Source organism: Pagrus major, chromosome 23, assembly GCF_040436345.1.
Source record: "Pagrus major chromosome 23, Pma_NU_1.0".
NCBI lineage: Eukaryota > Metazoa > Chordata > Actinopteri > Spariformes > Sparidae > Pagrus > Pagrus major.
This window is the reverse complement of record NC_133237.1, coordinates 14,567,182-14,587,224: the sequence shown is the minus strand read 5'-3', so window position 1 is coordinate 14,587,224 and position 20,043 is coordinate 14,567,182. Positions and strand designations below refer to the sequence as shown.

At 42.8% G+C, this 20,043-nt stretch overlaps 3 protein-coding genes across 3 annotated transcripts in view; 1 reads left to right on the top strand and 2 right to left on the bottom strand.

Annotated features, from left to right (window-relative positions):
- Positions 1 to 2,310, bottom strand: part of grid2ipa (glutamate receptor, ionotropic, delta 2 (Grid2) interacting protein, a) — a 28,490-nt gene extending 26,180 nt beyond the window's left edge. Inside the window, exons 1-3 of the mRNA XM_073494899.1 lie at positions 2,229 to 2,310; positions 477 to 730; positions 56 to 388 (exon numbers count right to left, since the gene is read on the bottom strand). Of these exons, the coding sequence (XP_073351000.1) occupies positions 56 to 388; positions 477 to 730; positions 2,229 to 2,310 (669 nt within the window). The remainder of the gene's footprint in view (positions 1 to 55; positions 389 to 476; positions 731 to 2,228) is intronic.
- A 2,027-nt stretch (positions 2,311 to 4,337) lies between these two features.
- e4f1 (E4F transcription factor 1) lies at positions 4,338 to 11,116 on the bottom strand. The gene is made up of 14 exons (XM_073495375.1): positions 10,975 to 11,116; positions 10,573 to 10,706; positions 10,398 to 10,479; positions 9,942 to 10,126; positions 9,671 to 9,791; positions 9,420 to 9,572; positions 9,016 to 9,221; positions 8,603 to 8,845; positions 8,248 to 8,359; positions 7,847 to 8,064; positions 7,559 to 7,757; positions 7,315 to 7,478; positions 6,030 to 6,092; positions 4,338 to 5,862 (listed from the first exon to the last, which is right to left on the bottom strand). The coding sequence occupies exons 1-14, from the start codon at positions 11,069 to 11,071 to the stop codon at positions 5,491 to 5,493; spliced, it is 2,349 nt and encodes a 782-aa protein (XP_073351476.1). The 5' UTR covers positions 11,072 to 11,116; the 3' UTR covers positions 4,338 to 5,490.
- A 4,035-nt stretch (positions 11,117 to 15,151) lies between these two features.
- narfl (nuclear prelamin A recognition factor-like) lies at positions 15,152 to 20,042 on the top strand. The gene is made up of 11 exons (XM_073494967.1): positions 15,152 to 15,435; positions 16,163 to 16,258; positions 16,346 to 16,489; positions 16,571 to 16,700; positions 16,818 to 16,952; positions 17,226 to 17,344; positions 17,595 to 17,724; positions 17,808 to 17,880; positions 17,981 to 18,118; positions 18,934 to 19,091; positions 19,329 to 20,042. The coding sequence occupies exons 1-11, from the start codon at positions 15,370 to 15,372 to the stop codon at positions 19,568 to 19,570; spliced, it is 1,431 nt and encodes a 476-aa protein (XP_073351068.1). The 5' UTR covers positions 15,152 to 15,369; the 3' UTR covers positions 19,571 to 20,042.
- The last annotated feature ends 1 nt before the right edge of the window (position 20,043 follows it).

Sequence of the window (20,043 nt, the reverse complement as noted above, 5' to 3'; positions counted from 1 at the left end):
ATAATTAATGAAACAGGTAAATATACTTTGGAACCAGCATCTACTTGACACCCACTTTCTTGTTGAACTCCATGGCCTTGTGGGCGCGACTCTCCCGGACGCTGTCCCCGCTCTGTGACAACACCCTCATGCTGCTGCTCAGCCGCTTGGGCCGTCGAGCCATACTGAGCACGCCCAGACGCAGAGGCCGGCCCTGGGCTGCTTTGATCATGGCCGCTGCCGTTTCATGGTGCTTCACTGGGATCCCGTTGACCTCCATGACGTAGTCGCTGGCCTTGAGGCCGCTGCGACCTGCTGGACCGCTGGGCATGCAATCCTCCACCATCAGAGGGCTGTCTCCAACGATGGTGAAGCCAAAGCGGCCATCTGGGCCAGGAGTGATGTCAATCTGAGGAATGAATAGAAGCATGGAGTGTTTTTAGTGTTTTTTCCACCATTTAAATACACAAAATGTGGATTATTGCGTGTTAGCTGACCTGTTCTATCCGTGACACCACTCCAATGCTTGGTGGCACAGTCTTGAGTGTCTGAGCCAGAGCGATCAGCGCCGGTGTGCTGAGGTTTGTCACGTCCTGGCCCTCTATGTCCACCACCTGGTCTCCAGGCTGCAGGCCAGCGAGGTAGGCACTACTTCCCTCCACCACGGACAGGATGTAGCTGGGCCCAGTGCCACCTAGTCGGAAGCCAAAAGCCTCAGGCCAGTTCTGATTGGTGGCTGGGAGGCCGAGGTCTGGAAGATGGACAGAAGATTAAACACTTTCTAATTTGGAGTTTAATGTTTCACTTGTTGGATAAGTATGTCATTAGGATGCAGGGACGTTGTTAATCTGGTGCAAGCTGCTCATACGGACGAGCATGTTGTGAGCTGTAAAATGGAGGTCAAACGGTTGCTGGTTTAAATAGGGCAGCTCAGGGATGGGGCCGACTTCCTGTAGCAGCAGGTACACTGGTCTATTAAAGAAGCCACACATATAAAGACACAGACGTTACCTCAAAAAGCACTTTCAGATTGATAGATTTGGGTTTTCTTTAAACTGAATGACAGCAAAAAGGAAAGAAACAGGAAATAAAAGGTGGTTATTTCTGGACCACACGTTGAACTGCGGCCCTTCCCCTGGTCACTGGCCTCATTCTACAGCAGCAGAAAGTGTCCCGACAGGCTCGCTTGACTCCATCTCCTGTCATCTACAGCCAACTTGATACATCAAAGATATATGTAGGACATTGTAGGGAATGGTCAGTCCACCTCGTGATGTTTCATGTTGATTTCTCACCAAAAGAGCCCATAGTCAATGAAAACCAACAACACTTCATTTAGTTTATTTATCATTTTCAATCTTCCTGCCCTACCCTCTTGTCTTTTGCAATTTTTAGATCAGTATTACGGTCACTATGGCAGAATTGGAAACTTAACTGAACTTACTGTCTGTATTTATGTCAGATTTCTGTGTAAAAGCAGAAAATACCTGAACGCAACTTATCTGATCAAACATTTTTGCCTCGAGTCAACGCAGCACTGCCACTCCCAGCTTCAATTTTAATCTTACAATATAATGAAAATGCTCCCAAGTGCAAAACAAGACAGGACTTCTAATTTTCACATTGCGAAATATAACAGAGCACATGTTATAACTGTAGATACACAAATTGCATACAGTCATCCTTCAAATCAGCAGCACCAAACTGCTCTTTCCTTTTGTAGTAGATCAGAGGCTCACAAAGACGGAGACAGAGGAAAAGTCAGACAGACGGGAAAAGACTAAATTAGAGACGGGAAGTAAGAAAAGTAACAAAAAAGTGCACGAGAAGTGAGAAAATAAGTGCAAGACAAAGAAATGTAGGGATGTCAGATCTGCTCCCGAAGAGGAATCAGATGTGACTGGAGCGCGGGGCTTCATATTCAGGGTGAGATGTGGCTGAGTGAATAAAACATATATCAAAACAAACGACTCAAAAGAGCCACAGAACTTGGTGTCAGCTTGCTGAACAGAAACATCAAACTGCAGCTGATTTTTGATCTAAAATAGATTGGGAAATCACTGACACAGAGTCGGGATCATAATCTTTTCTCCCCAGCACAACACAAGCAGCGCTCAGAAGGACTGTCAAGACCCATTCTCTCCAGCCTGCGCCCCAGATACACCATCTCAGCTCCTTTTCGCTCTCCTCTTCATCTCACCTCCAGCAGAAGAAACATTTAATGTAAAAACTATGATTCAGAGACTTACAGAAATCTTTGGAGGCACTCCGGGTCCCAGACTTGCTCTGGCGCAGGGAGAAGCGGCCCTTTCTGCTCAGGAAACGCCTCATCCTTGCCCGGCTTGCGGCAGGGCACGTTCCAGCCAGCCTCCCTTCACCCCCGATCTGGAGGTCGACGCAGCCACGGAGTGTCCTCTGACACCCTCGCGCTGCTCCTCACCTGAGCTCACTGCCTCCAAAAGCCTCTACCCAGCTAGTCAAATCAAGTGCGCCTAAAAGGTCACATTTGTGGGCTTTCTGGGCCGACGCCGCCTCCTTTTCTTAATCAGAGAACCAGCGATCTGGAGCCAAGGAGAGGAAGGCCGGAGGAAAGGGGAGAGCGTCTGAATGTCAGGCTCTCCATCCTGGGTGAGGCGGTCCAGCCTCAGCCTCTGTCCAAACCCTATGGCTGAGCGACTACCAGAAAACTGGGACACGCTCACTTGGTCCTGAAATGGTTCTTTGCAAGAAAAGGTACTGCGAAGCCCCATTTTTCTATAAATACCTTTCCCACTCCCTCTCTCTCTCCCACCCTCACTCTCTGTCTTCCTCGGTTGCTCATGTGGATGGGGCCCCTCTCAGAGGGCTGGGGACTGACCCAGAAACTATGTGATGTACCAGCCAGGGACACTTCTCTGATTATAGCGGCTGTGTTAACCTCAGTACTGGAGCACCAGTTACAGAGATGGAGCCTGCAGATATGCTCAAGGTTACATCAAATGCAGCTGTATTTCAGCTAAGCCAACCAGATATGGCAGATTTAGCAGAGGATTGCAAATACCAGAGTAACACAAGATAAACAGCATGGCTCGGTTCCTCAGCGTGTCGGTCAGAACAAGCCTTGTGGTGTGCTCGTGTCCCAGAGGGAGCTGGAGCAGTGGATGCTGTGTTTTACCTGGCAGGTGTGTGTGCTTTCAAAGCAGCTGCAGTATTCCCATGACGGGATGGTGGATGACATTCACGCTACTGCCACATACTTAGAAAAACAAGGAAAAGAAATGAAAGAGGACCGCAACACTGGAATAATAATGAGAGCTGCAATAATTAATCGATCATTTGTCAACTATTAAATCAGTTGTCAACTATTTTGATAACCAGTTTGAGAAAAATTATTTGATTCCAGCTTCTTAAAGCGAGTATTTTCAGATTTCTTTACTTGACATTAAACTGAATATCTTTGGGCTGAGGACAAAAAAAGACATTTGAAGATGTAATCTTAGACTTTGGGAAACACTGATCAACATTTTTCACCATTTTCTGACACTATAGAGCAAACAGCTTCTCGATTGTTCGAGAAAATAACTGACAGATCGATCGAATCAATGAAAAAAATCATTAATACATGAATACAGTATAGCAACAAAGGCATGACATGATGTAACACAACTATGAATGTGGAAACCACTTAGCTCAGTCGCCGGGATATGTTGTACATGTTGTAATGTTGTGTGTGCCACAGATACCTTTCACATCAGGAGGAGGAACGGATGGTGATGGTGAAGACAACATGGCTGCTAAACAGCCAACTGCAGTTCGAGTCACACCAGTGGAAACTTTGAAGGACTCCTGCGGACATTTCTAGCCGTTTTTAATGGTGCCAAAACCAGGTGCTTTTCAAGGGCAGTTGGATCTCCTCCATCTGTGATCGTGGTGACCAAAACAGGTATTTTAAACCAAACCATGATGTCTTCCCAACCCTGACCGAGTGGTTTTTGTGCCGAAACCTAAGCAGAGCATAAGCATAGCTTTGCGACAGGGGAGAAATAAGAAAATTCACCCTAAATAAATATAAAGTTGTAAAATAAGGACATTTTAAACTTATCTGATATCACAAGGCCTTAGTTACATATTTCTGTAATAGTGAGAGAGATTGAAAATATCCCAAAGTTTCTCTCTAAGCAGATACTGTTTTAGAAAAAGAAGGTTCATGTTATAATTTGCTAGATTAAAACATGCTCTCAGTTGGGGGTCGACCATGACAGTTCTTACATGGTTGCTTCCTCTCACTATCAACGAATGCATATCGTAATCACACACTGAAGGTCACCCTGCTCAATTATAAAAACAGAACACCAACAAAGGTAAGTGGGAGCCACCTGTATAAGAATATATCATTTATTTGATGCAAACTCTGCTTCTGTAAACTGAACACATTTTTAACATCTGGTGAAACCGTCATGCTTAAAGATGCATTCTGACTGACCAGCTCAGGAGAGCAACACTGTGCCACGCACTCATACACACACGCACGCACGCACGCACGCACGCACGCACAAACACACACACACACACGCGACGGGTCAGTCTTTAAATGGCATCACATTTCAGAGGGGAGACGACATCAGACAGCAGAAGTGGGTACTGCAATTAACTGACGTCATTTTAGGTAGTAAAAGAAAAGCAGGAACTTTTTGACAGCAGTAAAGAAGAACAGACCAGGCTACGACTGATAAAAAGGCAAAGACAAGTTCAGTTTGTACAAGATAAAAAGAAATAAGCATCTGTTTAGGCCTTTAAAACGAAAACCTTAAAATTGAAAAATTAATCTAGTTCATTATCTTAAAAAGGTGCAATGTGTAAGAATTGGTCAACTGTCGAAGGTCAGTCCAAACAGATAGGAGTCAGCATATCACCAGAACCACAACCTGCTATTTTCCACGGTATGGCTGGAGCTACTAGCTGCCATTAGCTAGTTAGCTCAGTTAGCCGTGCAGCTAGTGGCCCTTACCTGACTTGAGTATCCACCGGAGTGCAGTTCTATTTTTCTGTTTAAATCATTTCAGAGTGTATTTTGTTCATTTATTGGACTAAAAAAGCAAGCTGGATAGCTGGCTAGCATGCTAACTTCAGTAGACATCGCTAAAAAAACCATACAACTTATTTCTTCACACTCCGTTGATAATTTTTGTTCACTTGTTGAACATTTTAAACTAAAATTCTGGCCATATCTTACATATTGCAACTTTAAGTTGAATGCACCAAAAAGTTCAGAAATTAGCTAGCAGAGCTTAATTTTAGTAAATCAATCCACAAAAATTAAACACTTGATAGGGCTTAGTCCTCGTACACACTCATTCTTTTATGCTTCACACACACATTTCTTTGTAGGTTTGTTCCGTTTCTGTAACTATAAACCTTATAAACACTTTGGCCTTTGTTTTGTACTCAAATGTCCACATGAAGCTCGTACAAACTCTACAATAGTTGGCTACACAGGTTAAGTCGAGCCACAGTCCATAGTGTTCTCTTTCATCATACGATAACAGTCTGAATCTCCACCTCCTCTGGGGAGGTGATGACATACTCCTCCTGTTGCTGCACCACCTGTATTCCCTCATCTACTGCCTCCTCTGTGGTAATAGTGACAGTCCCTTCCGCCGTCTCCACGGTCCCCGCCGTGGCCAGCAGCGTGCCGTCGCTGATGGCAGAGGCCAGTGTCATGGCCACCTGCTCCGTCAGGCTCTCGGGCGTAGCGATGGTGATGGTGTCGCCGCAGTCAGAGATGGAGGCGCCCTCTTCGTTCATGGCCACGTTGCGCACAATGATCTGCCGGCTGCCGCTTCCGCCGGCGCCGTGTGACTGGCTGACGATTCGCTGCACGACTTTCATGATGTGGTTTCCCATCTGCCAGAGAGAGGTTTGATTTAAAAAGATAGAGGTAGAATTAGAAGATTATGTAAATCAAATTGACAACGCTTATTAAGATGCTTTGGTGAAACATTATCAGCCCAGAGATTCTCACACTCTGCAACTGCTGTAGATTATACGGATGTTCTCAGGTGTGTACTGACCTCATTTTGGCTGTCTTGAATGAGTGTAACCTGTTCTTCCTGCACGTCCTCCTCCATTTGAGTCTAGAGGATATGAGAGAAGCAGCACATTAACACAGCATATGTAATTATCTTCCTTACAATAACCAGTAATAAAACAGGCAACAATAAAGGAGAATATAAGCATTTGTCTATAATATGTGGCGAAGACATCGTTTATGTAGAAGTGTAACTTGTTGTGCTTAAGACGTGTGCTGTCTCCAACACAAATCATTAGTCCTAAAGTCCTTCAAAACAGAAGACCATAAGGTGCCCAAAGGCATAAAGTCTAGTCTCGTTTTCAGTCAATTAGTCGTCAATAGCACACAGTATGATGTGAAGCTTTGGAGTTGAGCCACTTAACGATCGATAACTCCAACACTATTGTTTCCTGCAGCCATGGATCAGACCTACACACTGATCAGATGTATTTGTACCATTTATCTTTGCAGGGAGAGGTGTTTTTCTTTAGTCACTGCTCTTGTTCAGTGTTTTTTGTAACTGAACTAAAACAAATGCAAGAGCAAGAAATGCCTGCAAATTCAGTTACTGCTCTAAAGTCCTACAGTAGTTTCTAGAGAGACTTATTTAATCTAAACATTAATCCAGGGGTTTAGAAGCAGTCTTGTCTTTTTTAGGACCACAACTGCTTGAACGTGTCTTCAGTAAAAGAAAGAAAAAGTCACAGTGTTGTGATTCTCTGATAATTTGAAAACATTAAATTCAGATATTTAAAAAAAAAAAAAAATTGTTACACATTATGTAAGCAGCTACTAGCTCCTGTTCTGTACACTGTGTACCATGAAAACAAATTATTTAGTCATTTCATAATAACAGCAGTGCATGCAGCCACTCCAATACAAAATACTGTAGGATACAAAATGCAGTTCGTATTTCCATTCCCGTCAAGTCAGTCACTGCTACTCTTCCCCCGTAAACAAATGAAAAGTTGCAACTTAAGAAACTTTTTAACCTTTGAATTGTGTTTTTAAAGCTATTAAGAGTAATTGGTTCTTCTAATCAGTGACCTAATGAATTCCCTGCATCTGAGATAATTTGAGTGAAATTGATTTGCTCTTCAGGTAACACTTCAGTGATGTCTTCTGCTAATCACTGCTGATGGAAAACAACTGCTGTGACATTGATAGGCACAGAGGTGCTTGAACAAGTTGGATCCCATAAATGTCTACTTATGATTTACCCATAGAGGGACCTCAAAATCAAAACTGTCTGTGTCAATCCTTAACACCACTTCCACATGGCTCACCTTGATGATGTACTCCTGTGTGTCTGCCACCACTGAGGAGAACTCCACCAGGACAGCGTGAGGATCCTCTGAGATGATGGCTGCTGTAGCAAGGCTGTCCACCGATGCCTGTTCCTCTGTTACCGCACCCTGTTGCTCACCAGAATCGTCCTTATGGCAGCCTCCTGGTGCAGATGAAAGGTTGAGTTATTAGTTCTGTCTGCTAACACTTCTCTAAGTTTTGTCGTCCACTGATCACACTGACCTTTAGCGCGCATGTGCCGATTGAGAGTCCCGTGCTCGGCAAACCCTCGCTTGCACTTCGGGCACTTGAAGGGCTTCTCTCCGGTGTGATGGCGGATATGTCGCACCAGAGAACCTTTCTCCCTGAACCCCCTCAAGCAGAACTCACACACATAAGGCTTCTCATCACCATGTGTCCGCTGATGCACCTGCAAGGCATTCTGAGCAAGACAAAGAGATAAGTTAGAGACAGAATGTCTTTTTATGACCCAGTTCAATACAGCACAAGGATTAATATCTACAAAATCACCTTGGTTTTGTACCCCTTGTTGCACCTCGCACAGTGGTAGGGTCTTTCATCCGAGTGGGCCCTCATGTGCTCACGTACATGCCCGATGGTTTTGTACAGCTTGCCACACTCACCGCACTTGTACCTCCTCTCACTGACATGGACCTCCATGTGTTTCTTTAGCAGGTAACCAGTCAGAAACTCTTTATGGCACAGTGTGCACTTAAAGGGCTTGTAACCTGCATCAAGAGAAAGGATACACAGAGAAAATGAAATATTTGTCAAACAAAAGGCTCATTAAATTGCTAAAATTCCAATATATGTTGGATTGATTTCACGTTTTGACAACCGCTGATTGAAATGATCTTAAGGGGGCAGCGTACAATGATGCTGTGAATCATCATTAATAGTTACGGACTCACCCAAATGGCCCTTGACGTGAAAGCGGAAATAATTCAGTCCCTTGAAGGAGCGATTACAGTGTGGACACGTGTGCAGTTTTGAGGTTGTCTGATTCTCTCCATCACCTTCTTCCTGCAAGAGAAACAAAAGCAGACATAAAACACGGAAAAATAATAACTGCAAAACCAAACCTACACCCAGTTTTGCTGAGAACACTGCAAAGACTGTCAGGAGTTACTGGGAAAAAACAAATTGAAAGTTTCTGTGATCAATTCAATAATGAAACACTTTTAGTTTCTCTATTATTGGAGACAAAGGACAGTAAAAAAGACTGTTATCGCTGAAGTCAGATCCTAGATCCAGTCTCCTCCTTACCTCTGCCTCCATCTCCATCTCCACAAATTCTTCTTTAACCTGGATCTCAGTGACACCCTCATCGGCATCAGGAGAGTCAGAATCCATTTTATTTATCTCCTCGGTTGCCTGTGAGGTCTCCTCAACCACAGCTTCCTCCGTCCCCAGCGCGATGCCAGAGTTGATGATGGCTTGGCAGATGAGGCTGTCGCCTGCTGCTGCAGCAGCAGCCAAGGCCTCTGCCTGAGACTGCTCTACCACCACCTGGCCAGAGGCAGAGCAACAAGTCAAGCTAACAGATTGGAAGAGAGAACTAAATCTTTATGTCTCACCTTTTTCTTTATCATTGCAAAAAATTTACCAAAAAGCACTTAAAAGAAAGAGTGTGTGTTTTGTAGGACTTTTAGCCAAATGTGCACTCTTCCTCCACTCACCTGTTGCTCCTGCGTTGTTCCATCCACCTCCATGGTGAAGTGGACCTGATGGAGGACCTCTTGAGAACCAGCTTCAACCACACTGACAACAGCAGTCTGTGCCTCGACCATCTCCTCCTCCTCCTCCTCCTCCTCCTCCTCTGGCTGTTGCTCCACAACCACCACCTCTTGATGTCCGGCCACTGCAGCGCGTTCATCTTCAACCCCTGGACAATTCATACAGACCTGTCAGTTCCTCAACCGACTCTCACTTCCTTAGCTATTCTAAATCTATTTTCAGATCCAGTACTGCATTGTCAACGTTTTAAAATCCTTAAGTATTCAATCAATAACTGCTTTGCTTTGATAGAATAGATTGTACACTCTTCAACAATAACACACTTGGTTCTTGCAGTAAATCTGACCTTTTTGTACTCCATCTTTGCTGACCAAGATCTCCTTGTACTGAACAAAACGGATCTTTTCTGTGCAGGGTGTGAGGGCCTTAAGGTGTCTGGTGAGAGCACCAGACTCTCTGAAGGACTGGCCACATAGGTTACAGCGATATGGCCGCTCATCTGTAAGAGAACAGGAAGACAGCAGTTGTTATTATTGGATACAATTTAAGAGAGGACATCAATTTCAGACAAAAACAGTCCTACTTTACTGTCTGTACCAGTGTGACGACGATTGTGACGAATCAGGGAGCCTTTTGTGCGAAAGGAGGTCCCACAGAGGTCACATGAGAAGTTCTTCTGGTCACTGTGAGTTTTCATGTGAGTTCTTAAGATGTTGGTCTGTTCGGTGAAAAAAAAACATATTAGAAAGACAAAACTCTGCATATTATTTGGATAAACACTCAGCCAATCATCTCAGGTACCCATGGAGGACAATATAAATTAATTTCTCGATACAAGAGGCACACACAAATGAAATATGACACTCACTGTTTTAAATGTCTTTTCACAAAGTTGGCAAATGTAGCGCCCCTCCTGGTTGACTTCGTAAACATGCCTGTCACCGACAGCACTTTTAGATATGGATCGTTCAGCAGTCCCATCTGACTGATTAGTGATTTTAAGTGAAACGATTTTCTTCCTGCGACCTCGACCCAACGGAGTACTGCTTTGGTCTGTGTGAAAAACAAACATTACAATTCAAGCCCCCTGCAGATTTAAGATCTAATTCACAGGTTGAAATTACGTTGAGCTCATGCAGATGATTTGCTTTAATCCTTTATCAAGCAAAGAATACTGAACATTTTCTGATCTCAGCTTCTGAGATGCGTGGGTTTTATTCCCTTCTTTGACATATATGACAGTAATCTGAAATGTTTGGGGTTAGGATTGATGGTCACCTTAATTGATAATAAGTAGTTAGTTACAGTCCTGATGTTGACCCACCATTAGAGTTCTTCACTGGCTCATCTGAGGCTGCTCCTGCAGCTGTTTTCACCTCTGGAGAACTCTCATTGGCTGAGGTAACCTGTCAAAACGTAGAAATCACCATTTAATTCTTCTACCTCTGCTGTTTAGTGTAGTTACTGGATATAAACCCACACATCATCCCAGTTCGGACCTCTTGGCTGGCGTCCTGGCTGCTCGCCTCCCGTGCCTCCACGCGTCTGCAGCTCTGGTGCAACTTGTGCTGGATGAAAGCCTCCAGCGTTGAAAACTCGGTCTGACAGCGTCCACACTTGTGCACATCTTCATCTGAACAACACATATCAGCATGAGACAACTTCATGCAGCAACAGCGCTGCTCGGGTACCACCTAGCGTGTGTCAACTTGTGTAAAAAACTGCTGACCGGGGCTGGACTTCTAATCTGAGCAAAGCTGCGGCGAGGAGGCAAACTAGCTAATGTTGTTGCTAACGGCAGCTAGCTGCTAGCAACATTTCACGATGGAGGAAGTTAGCTAGGCCCAAACACAATGTTAGATAAATGTTTCATTCTTGTTTCAGCTCGGAAGAGGACTCACCTTCGTCTCCTAACGTGGTCTGAATGGTGATTGTCTCGGTGCCGTTCTTCGTTTGCTCCCTCTCTGTTTCTGCCGTATGATTATTTTCTACATTCATGTCGTTCGAATTCTCCGTCTCTGTCGCAACGCTGCTACAAGGAGAGCAAACATGGCGGATTTACGACCCCGTAGTCATAACAACAAAAGGGCGCGTGCGTATGTGTTTTCATTGATGAAGAGGAGAAAATAAAAAAAAAATGCTGAATCCTCTGTCAAATCTATTACTGAAATGTTGAAAAAAATAAATGTATAGATATGAATCATATAGATGACCTCCATTCATCCATTTATTTGTTATTAGAAATAATAAATTCACAGTTTTTTCATATATATTTTGCTCTCACGGCCAAATATGATTATTATTAATGTTAATCTATTAATAATACATTATCTGTATGTGGAGAAGTATGCAGTAGTTAAAATGAAGTTGTATAATAGTCACAGAACAACTTCAGAGAAATCGATCAATCTATTCAATCCAGGTAATCCATAACTTGATTATCCATGGAGAAAGTGGGATTTATTTCATATTCAAGGGCCCTGAAAGCCACAGAGCATAAAGAAGAATTCCTACAGTCTTTCTAACTCAAATCAAGCATCACAAATTTCAAGCCATCACAGCTTCTTCTTATCTGGCAACATTTTGTTTTAGGGTCCAACTTTATGGTCATTTCTGCTAAATCAAGGGTCTTCATTATGATATAATCAATGTGAGCTTCTCAATTGTGTTACTTTACCTATTAAGGAGAAGGATTGACAATGCTTCCTACCTGTTGCTCCATGAGAAATTCTTTGTGGTATTTTATTGTATTGTGTTATGTTTGGACAATAGTATAGTTATTTAAAATGGACGCATCATTTACAGTTGATAAATTGTTGTCAGGGGCATTTGTCCTTACTGCAGTCATCCCCGCTCTCTCATCTCTGAATGCAGTCCTTTCAATAAAGACATGAAAAGGCCAAAAAACAAACACACACACATAAAAAGATAAGTTGTTATCAGTAGAGGACAGACGTAGCAAACTTGGTGGCATGCAGTGACATATCTTGAGGAGAATAGGGGCCCATAGTCCATTTTCCTACTCAAAAGGCTCCCAAATGGCCATGTATTCAATGACAAGGACACATGATTTATCAAAACACAGAACTTCATCAAAAGGTCAGTCCGGGCAACATCATCACATATCAAACAGTTACAAAAATCTATTTAATGTTGACACTGTATTTTGTCTTGCAAGGTCACTCGCACTGAGAAACAAGAGGCTGTACTGTACAAATGGTACGATTAAATTCTTATTCTTCATTGATTTCTTGCTGCAATTTAAAATAACTATGACATACTAGCCCAAGTGAAGAGGCTACGGAAAAAGAACGGCGCAGATAAAAAAAAGTAACCTGATGTTTCCATAATGTAGGCTAGTTGTCAACAATTGATGGGGGTAGATGCTTTACCTTGCCACTTTTATTGTTGTTGTTGTTGTTGTTATCGTTGTTGCAATGTGATTTTACACCGCTTTGATCTATAAATAAAGTCATAATTCAATATCCCTGTTTCAGTGATTTTATAACGAGGATTAGGAAATCAATGCAGAAAATAATGCAGGAGTGTTTCCACGTCACATTAGATAGCAATCATATAACACGTACTGAGAAATTAGTAAGTGCTGCTATCAGAGGTGGGTAATAACGATTTACATTTACTTCATTACATTTACTTAAGTAACTTTTTGGATAACTTGTACTTTTAAGAGCATAATTATGAATACAATAATGCAGTATATATAGAACTGTAGGCTAACTGTAACTGATTGCCTTTACATTCTGCATAACATTCTCTGTGTTTGCCAGGTGCATGTACAGTGAATTTGGTCAGTATCACTCCTTGCAATCCAGAGTTACAGGGTGCAGTCACTTTTCGGCAGGCCCTGCCAAAAAATGACTGCACCCTGTAACTCTGGATTGGGAGGGGTTACATTCTCTGTCTTTTCAGCATTAATAGTAGAGGAAACCAGGTGCATGTACAGTGAATTTGGTCAGTATCACTCCTTGCAATCCAGAGTTACAGGGTGCAGTCACTTTTCGGCAGGCCCTGCCAAAAAATGACTGCACCCTGTAACTCTGGATTGGGAGGGGTTACATTCTCTGTCTTTTCAGCATTAATAGTAGAGGAAACCAGGTGCATGTACAGTGAATTTGGTCAGTATCATTCCTTGCAATCCAGAGTTACAGGGTGCAGTCACTTTTCGGCAGGGCCTGCCAAAAAGTGACTGCACCCTGTAACTCTGGATTGGGAGGGGTCACATTCTCTGTCTTTTCAGCATTAATAGTAGAGGAAACCAGGTGCATGGACAGTGAATTTGGTCAATATCACTCCTTGCAATCCAGAGTTACAGGGTGCAGTCACTTTTCGGCAGGCCCTGCCGAAAAATGACTGCACCCTGTAACTCTGGATTGGGAGGGGTTACATTCTCTGTCTTTTCAGCATTAATAGTAGAGGAAACCAGGTGCATGTACAGTGAATTTGGTCAATATCACTCCTTGCAATCCAGAGTTACAGGGTGCAGTCACTTTTCGGCAGGGCCTGCCAAAAAGTGACTGCACCCTGTAACTCTGGATTGGGAGGGGTTACATTCTCTGTCTTTTCAGCATTAATAGTAGAGGAAACCAGGTGCACGTACAGTGAATTTGGTCAGTATCACTCCTTGCAATCCAGAGTTACAGGGTGCAGTCACTTTTCGGCAGGCCCTGCCGAAAAATGACTGCACCCTGTAACTCTGGATTGGGAGGGGTTACATTCTCTGTCTTTTCAGCATTAATAGTAGAGGAAACCAGGTGCATGTACAGTGAATTTGGTCAGTATCACTCCTTGCAATCCAGAGTTACAGGGTGCAGTCACTTTTCGGCAGGCCCTGCCGAAAAGTGACTGCACCCTGTAACTCTGGATTGGGAGGGGTTACATTCTCTGTCTTTTCAGCATTAATAGTAGAGGAAACCAGGTGCACGTACAGTGAATTTGGTCAATATCACTCCTTGCAATCCAGAGTCACAGTGACACAGTGATATTGACCAAATTCACTGTACATGCACCTGGCAAACACAGAGACTGTTATGCAGAATGTAAAGGCAATCAGTTACAGTTAGCCTACAGTTCTATATATACTGCATTATTGTATTCATAATTATGCTCTTAAAAGTACAAGTTATCCAAAAAGTTACTTAAGTAAATGTAATGAAGTAAATGTAAATCGTTATTACCCACCTCTGATAGCACTTACTAATTTCTCAGTATGTGTTATATGATTGCTATCTAATGTGACGTGGAAACACTCCTGCATTCTTTCCTGCATTGATCACATTGCAACAACGAAAACAACAACAACAACAATAAAAGTGGCAAGGTAAAGCATCTACGACTACCCCCATCAATTGTTGACAACTAGCCTACATTATGGAAACATCAGGTTACTTTTTTTTATCTGCGCCGTTCTTTTTCCGTTGCCTCTTCACTTGGGCTACAGGACTGCACAGTAAAAAAAACATTTCTCTCGGTGCTGCGTCTGCCAGCTGACCCGTAGTAGACCTGCGCCCACTTCCTCTGAACTGATGCGCGTTCCCGTCGGGGGCAGTCGTTTTTCGGCAAGCAGTCTCTTCTCGGCACTACACCTGTCATTCAAAGTACAGTGAACATGATACAGAATATGCCACAATGGTTAATGTTCCGTGACGTAGATTTTATTTGAAGTAATGCATCATTGTGTTCTCCTAATAAAGAAAACCTGTCAGTAAGTATTGTTTGGTTGGTTGGCTCAAAGTTTCTGCTATCGATTAGTCAACGGTACCCATCCATTTTTTCTTTGAATTAATTCAGGTTATGGATGGCTTTTTGTCCTAGATTTGGACAGAATAAATCAAAATGCCCACGTTGGGGCTCATGCGCAACATAAAAGGAAAACACAGAACAAAAACGACAAACAAAACAAAAGTTTACCATATAAATAAAAACGATATATACTATAGACAAGGAATTGATAGATTTTACATATTTTTTACTAATTAACGCATTTGTGAGAAAAACGATTCAACCGGAAGTGCATTCGCGATTTTATTTTGAAATGTATCCCGTGCATTTCCTGTCCTGACGGTGGAGGTTGCCTGAGCCTACGGCGGTAACGACCTCACGGTGGATGTCTGCAGCCAGGACCTCTTGTGCAAGGATCGGTGTACCAGTCCAGGGATCGGTATACGCCGCTGAGCAGCAATTGACACCCCTCCGGCCACTGAGGTTTGTCTCTGCCGGAGTCAGGAGGAGCTACTCACGACACAAGACTAAACAACAAACACTTTACGGCAGTAGATATGGCTTCTGTGTTCAGCGGTGTGCTGCAGTTGACAGACCTCGATGATTTTATCACCCCCTCACAGGTAGTGAAGCTTTTATAACACTTTCTAGCATCCGATTTACTTCAAAACGACGTAGTTAGCGCTAATTATTCACTTCACACATAAAATCAACGAATGGCGAAAACGTACTGAAAGCTAACATGCTCACTGACTGTTATCTGTCCTTATGAGTGTTGTTGTGAGAGCGAACAACACAAAAACAACCGAAACCATGAACGTATCTTTACTAAAGCTTAACACAATGCTCTGCTTACTAATTGGTTAAAGTGGTATTAATGGTAAAACCCGCTTAAGTTTCAAAATATTAAATGCGTGCTTAGCAGTTAGCTTGCTGCTAATGTTAGCAATGATGTAACTGTGGTGAAATAGAGGCAACGTTATGTTCGGTAATAACTTGGTTTTAGTGGATGTAATTAAGCTGTACTGTATCTCAATAGACATTAAGATATTGCAGCTTGAATTATTGTCTATATTGACCAAGTTTAATGTCCATTTAGCCACTTTATTTACTTTATTTTTTCACTATGTGCTGAATGATGTTAATTTGCGTCCCAGTTCTTGTATAACTGTCGAGGCTGGCTAAAGACATTGGTCTGTCTATGACCCTTGTGTTGACCTCTAACAATGACTCTGCTTTTATGTTGCTTTGTTGCTCTTACTTAGTTCTGTCAGCTGCCTTTGGATGTTGTCATGAATCGCTGTGTTTATCTTCTAGTTTGTTTTTTTCACGTGTGTTCTCTGTTTGTAGGAATGTGTCAAACCTGTCAAATTAGAGAAGAAACCAGGCAAATCTCTGGCCAAAATTCAAATAGAAGATGATGGCAGTTACGTCCAAGTCAACCTGGTGGGTATAAAGGCTTGACCGAGACCTGGGTGTAGAGTAAAATCAAAGTATTGCTCTGCCTTGATTTAATTCGCCATGTGTTTGCAGGATGGTGGGAAGCAGAAGCTGCAGAAAGCAAAGATCACGCTGAATGACTGTCTGGCCTGCAGTGGCTGTGTCACTTCGGCTGAGAGCGTCCTCATCACGCAGCAGAGCCACGAGGAGCTCTTTAAAGTGCTGCTGAACAACAAGGTAGACATGAATAACAGTATCCGGTCACGATTGCCTTAGCAGACCTTGTGTATTCACCTGTGCATTATTTGGACTCTACAGGCTGGTGCGACAGAGCAGAAGGTGGTGGTGGTGTCGGTGTCACCGCAGTCCAGAGCCTCCCTCGCAGCACGGTATGACCTCAGCAGCACTGAGGCAGGCAGGAAGCTTACGTCTTTCTTCAAAGGCCTTGGTGAGTGTAAATATGACTTTTCTGCTCTATACAAGTAAAACAGGAAGTGGAAAGGAGAGGTTTATTGAGGCAGACACAGTCACTTCTGAATCTGAAGGTTTTTTTTCATTGTCACAGGGGTTCATCATGTGTTTGAGACCAGCTTTAGTCGGACCTTCAGCCTGCTGGAGAGCCAGAGAGAGTTTGTGGAACGTTTCCAGAGGAAGGAGCAGGACAGCAATTGTCTGCCCATGATGACATCGGCCTGTCCAGGTAGTCCTTATCCTGTCGGCTCTTTACTGTCCACTGTCTAATTAAAGCAAAAATGCTCAAATGAACAATTTAACTACTAAAGAATAAGAAAATGACCACTTATTATGCTAAATATTAATTAATTATGTCAGTTTTCATAAATTACAAGCCTTCAGTGTTTTAATTGCAGACAAACATTTTGATTCTCATAATGTGAAAGTCCATGGATTAATATAATGTAAATGTAGAATATCATTAATCTAAATTGTGTGTATGTGTTTGTGTTTTGTTCAGGTTGGATTTGCTATGCAGAGAAGACCCACGGGGAGTTCATTCTTCCATACATAAGTACCACTCGCTCCCCCCAGGCGATGATGGGTTCTCTGGTTAAAGGATACTTTGCTGAAAAAGAGGTACAGGAACACCTGCATGTCAGATATTGCAGTCAAACAGTGTGATCCACCTCAGGGGTTAAAGTTATTTCCTCCTAGAATTCACATTGTAATAGCAGCATCGTGGCTTGTCTTCAACTGTAATTATAATTTAAAAGATATAAAATATACCCTTTCCTGACGTCGACTGCTATGAATGTGCGTTGATGTATAGTCATCAAAACAGAAAGAATGGTGAGTTGCCATTGAGCTGTGTGTTGTGAATTGTCAGGGGCTCAGTCCGCATCAGATCTATCATGTGGCAGTAATGCCCTGCTTTGACAAGAAACTCGAAGCCTCAAGGTTAGACTTCTACCTGGACAAAGCTGAGACTCGAGAAGTGGACTGCGTCATCACCTCAGGTACAGTAACTACTCCTATGCAGTAATTTGTGTTTATGAATGTGGAGTATATTCTCATTTATACTTCTCACTGTTTCATACAGGAGAGGTTCAGAAAATGCTGGAGGAGAAAAATGTTTCTCTAAGCGATGTGGAACCTGCACCCCTTGATGAAATGTAAGCTCTGTGACATTTTGTCTTTGTTAACTCCTTAAAAATAGGCCCTAGCATAAATTTCCAGAATGGGCTCAGAGACTGTTTATTATTCTTGACCCAGGTTCAGCAGCGTGAGTGGGGGTGAGTTCCTGAGCCATGCTGGGAGCGGGTCAGGGGGTTACCTCCATCATGTGTTCACCCATGCTGCCAAGAAGCTGTTTGGAGAAGACCTAAAGGAGCTCACCTACAGGACCCTCAGGTGAGTGTGTCTGGCATCTTTAAAGGGACAGTTCACTCCAAAATCAAAAATGTGTATTTTTCCCCTTACCAGTAATGCTATGTATCCATCCAGAGTGTTGGTGTGAGTTGCCAGGTTTTAAAGGTATCGGCTGTGGGGATGTTTGTCTTCTATCGAGTATAACTGAACTAGATGGCACTCAGCTGTGATGCTCAAAGCGCCAAAAAAATACATATTAAAAACTCCACAGCAGACTCTACATGTCCCTTTCCAGAAATGATGACCTGGTTTTTCAAGATAATCTGCAGACCTTGTTTTGAGCAGTTTCATGTGGTAACTATTTTCTTTCCCTGTCACCACGCAGAAGGAAGCAACATCTACTCATCAACAGGCTAGCTAACTAAGCTAACTAACTGAACGCCACAAGCCAAATGCCATCTAGTTCTGTTATAACAGAGAGAAGGCAGACATCTTTAAGGCTGGAATCTTCAAAACAACCTAGACGGATAAATAGCACTACAGATAAGAGGAAAAATGTGTATTTTTGATTTGAGGGTGAACTGCTCCTTTGAGAAGCTAAACTGCTTTGGGCTCATTATGCCTTCTGGAACAGTCAGACCTGAAGAACAGTTCCTGTTCATTTAATTAAGTCGAATGATCTCAGAATAGCTCTCCTTGAAGCTCGTGTTAAATTATAATGTCACTCAACCTGGATCCCAGCTCATTACTGTTGCTTTAAGTGTGCAGGACCAAAATGCTTTTTGAAAAGACTTAATAGTGCCAGCTTACTTGTCTTAAACCTTATGTAAATGTCTGCCTCAATTCCTCCGCAACAGGAATAATGACTTCCAGGAAGTGACTCTAGAGAAAAATGGAGTAGTTGTGCTGTGCTTTGCGTCCACATACGGCTTCCGCAACATCCAGAACCTAGTGCAGAAGCTCAAGAGGGGAAAGTCTCCATACCACTTTGTGGAAGTTATGGCCTGTCCGTCAGGTAAAGTTAAATATGTGGATGTAAAAATGTTCAAAATGTGTTTCTTTGTTTGTGCCATAGCACTTTTGCCCCATTGATGCAGCATGTTTGCCACACCCGAAATAGAGAAATGTAATGCTATGGAACTATTTGTTTTCATGTATACTAGCTTCGCAATGTGCTATGCATAAATGACATGCTTGTTACAAAAAAACAGTATTAAATCACATCTTTACACACCTCTTTGTTAATGTTTAGGCTGTCTAAATGGTGGTGGACAGCTGAAGCCTTTACCTGGTCAGGACCCAAAGGAGCTTCTCCAGAAGGTTGAGAAGCTCTACAAAGCAGAGCGCCCCCTATCGCCAGAGGACGACGCTCGTGTAGCCGAGCTGTACCAGTCCTGGCTTCACAGCGTCGGGGAGGAGAGAGCCAAAGCGCTGCTGCACACGCAGTACCACACTGTGGAGAAGATGACAAACGGACTGGCTATGAAGTGGTGAATAATGCCTCTGCTGCAATCCACGATCAGCAGACAGGATGTTTTTGCATAATTTTACCTTTTGCACAAGTGTTTTTCAGACGTTGATGACTGAACCGTCCAAATATACAGTATGTGACTATTTCTGTCTCTCTTCAGACAGAAGAGTTATGGGCAAAGTTGAATATAAGCAAGTTTGATGAGTGCCAACAACCTTTTAAACCACTTTTTAATTTAAAGTTGTGTGCCTGGCAAGGTGTAGATAAAAGACACAATGCTTAAGTCAAACCAAACTATATGGTCAGACAACTTCCCCTTCCACTGTTGATCGTCCTGTCACATGTATGAACAGCAAACAAATCATGTGTATGGGACCTGTTACAGTTTGAAAATGTGAGCTGAAATAGCACAAAGCAATATGTAATCATTCCTTGTTTATTTAACCTTGTGATTATATATAAAGAGATAAAAATAAAGACATTATTAAATTATAAC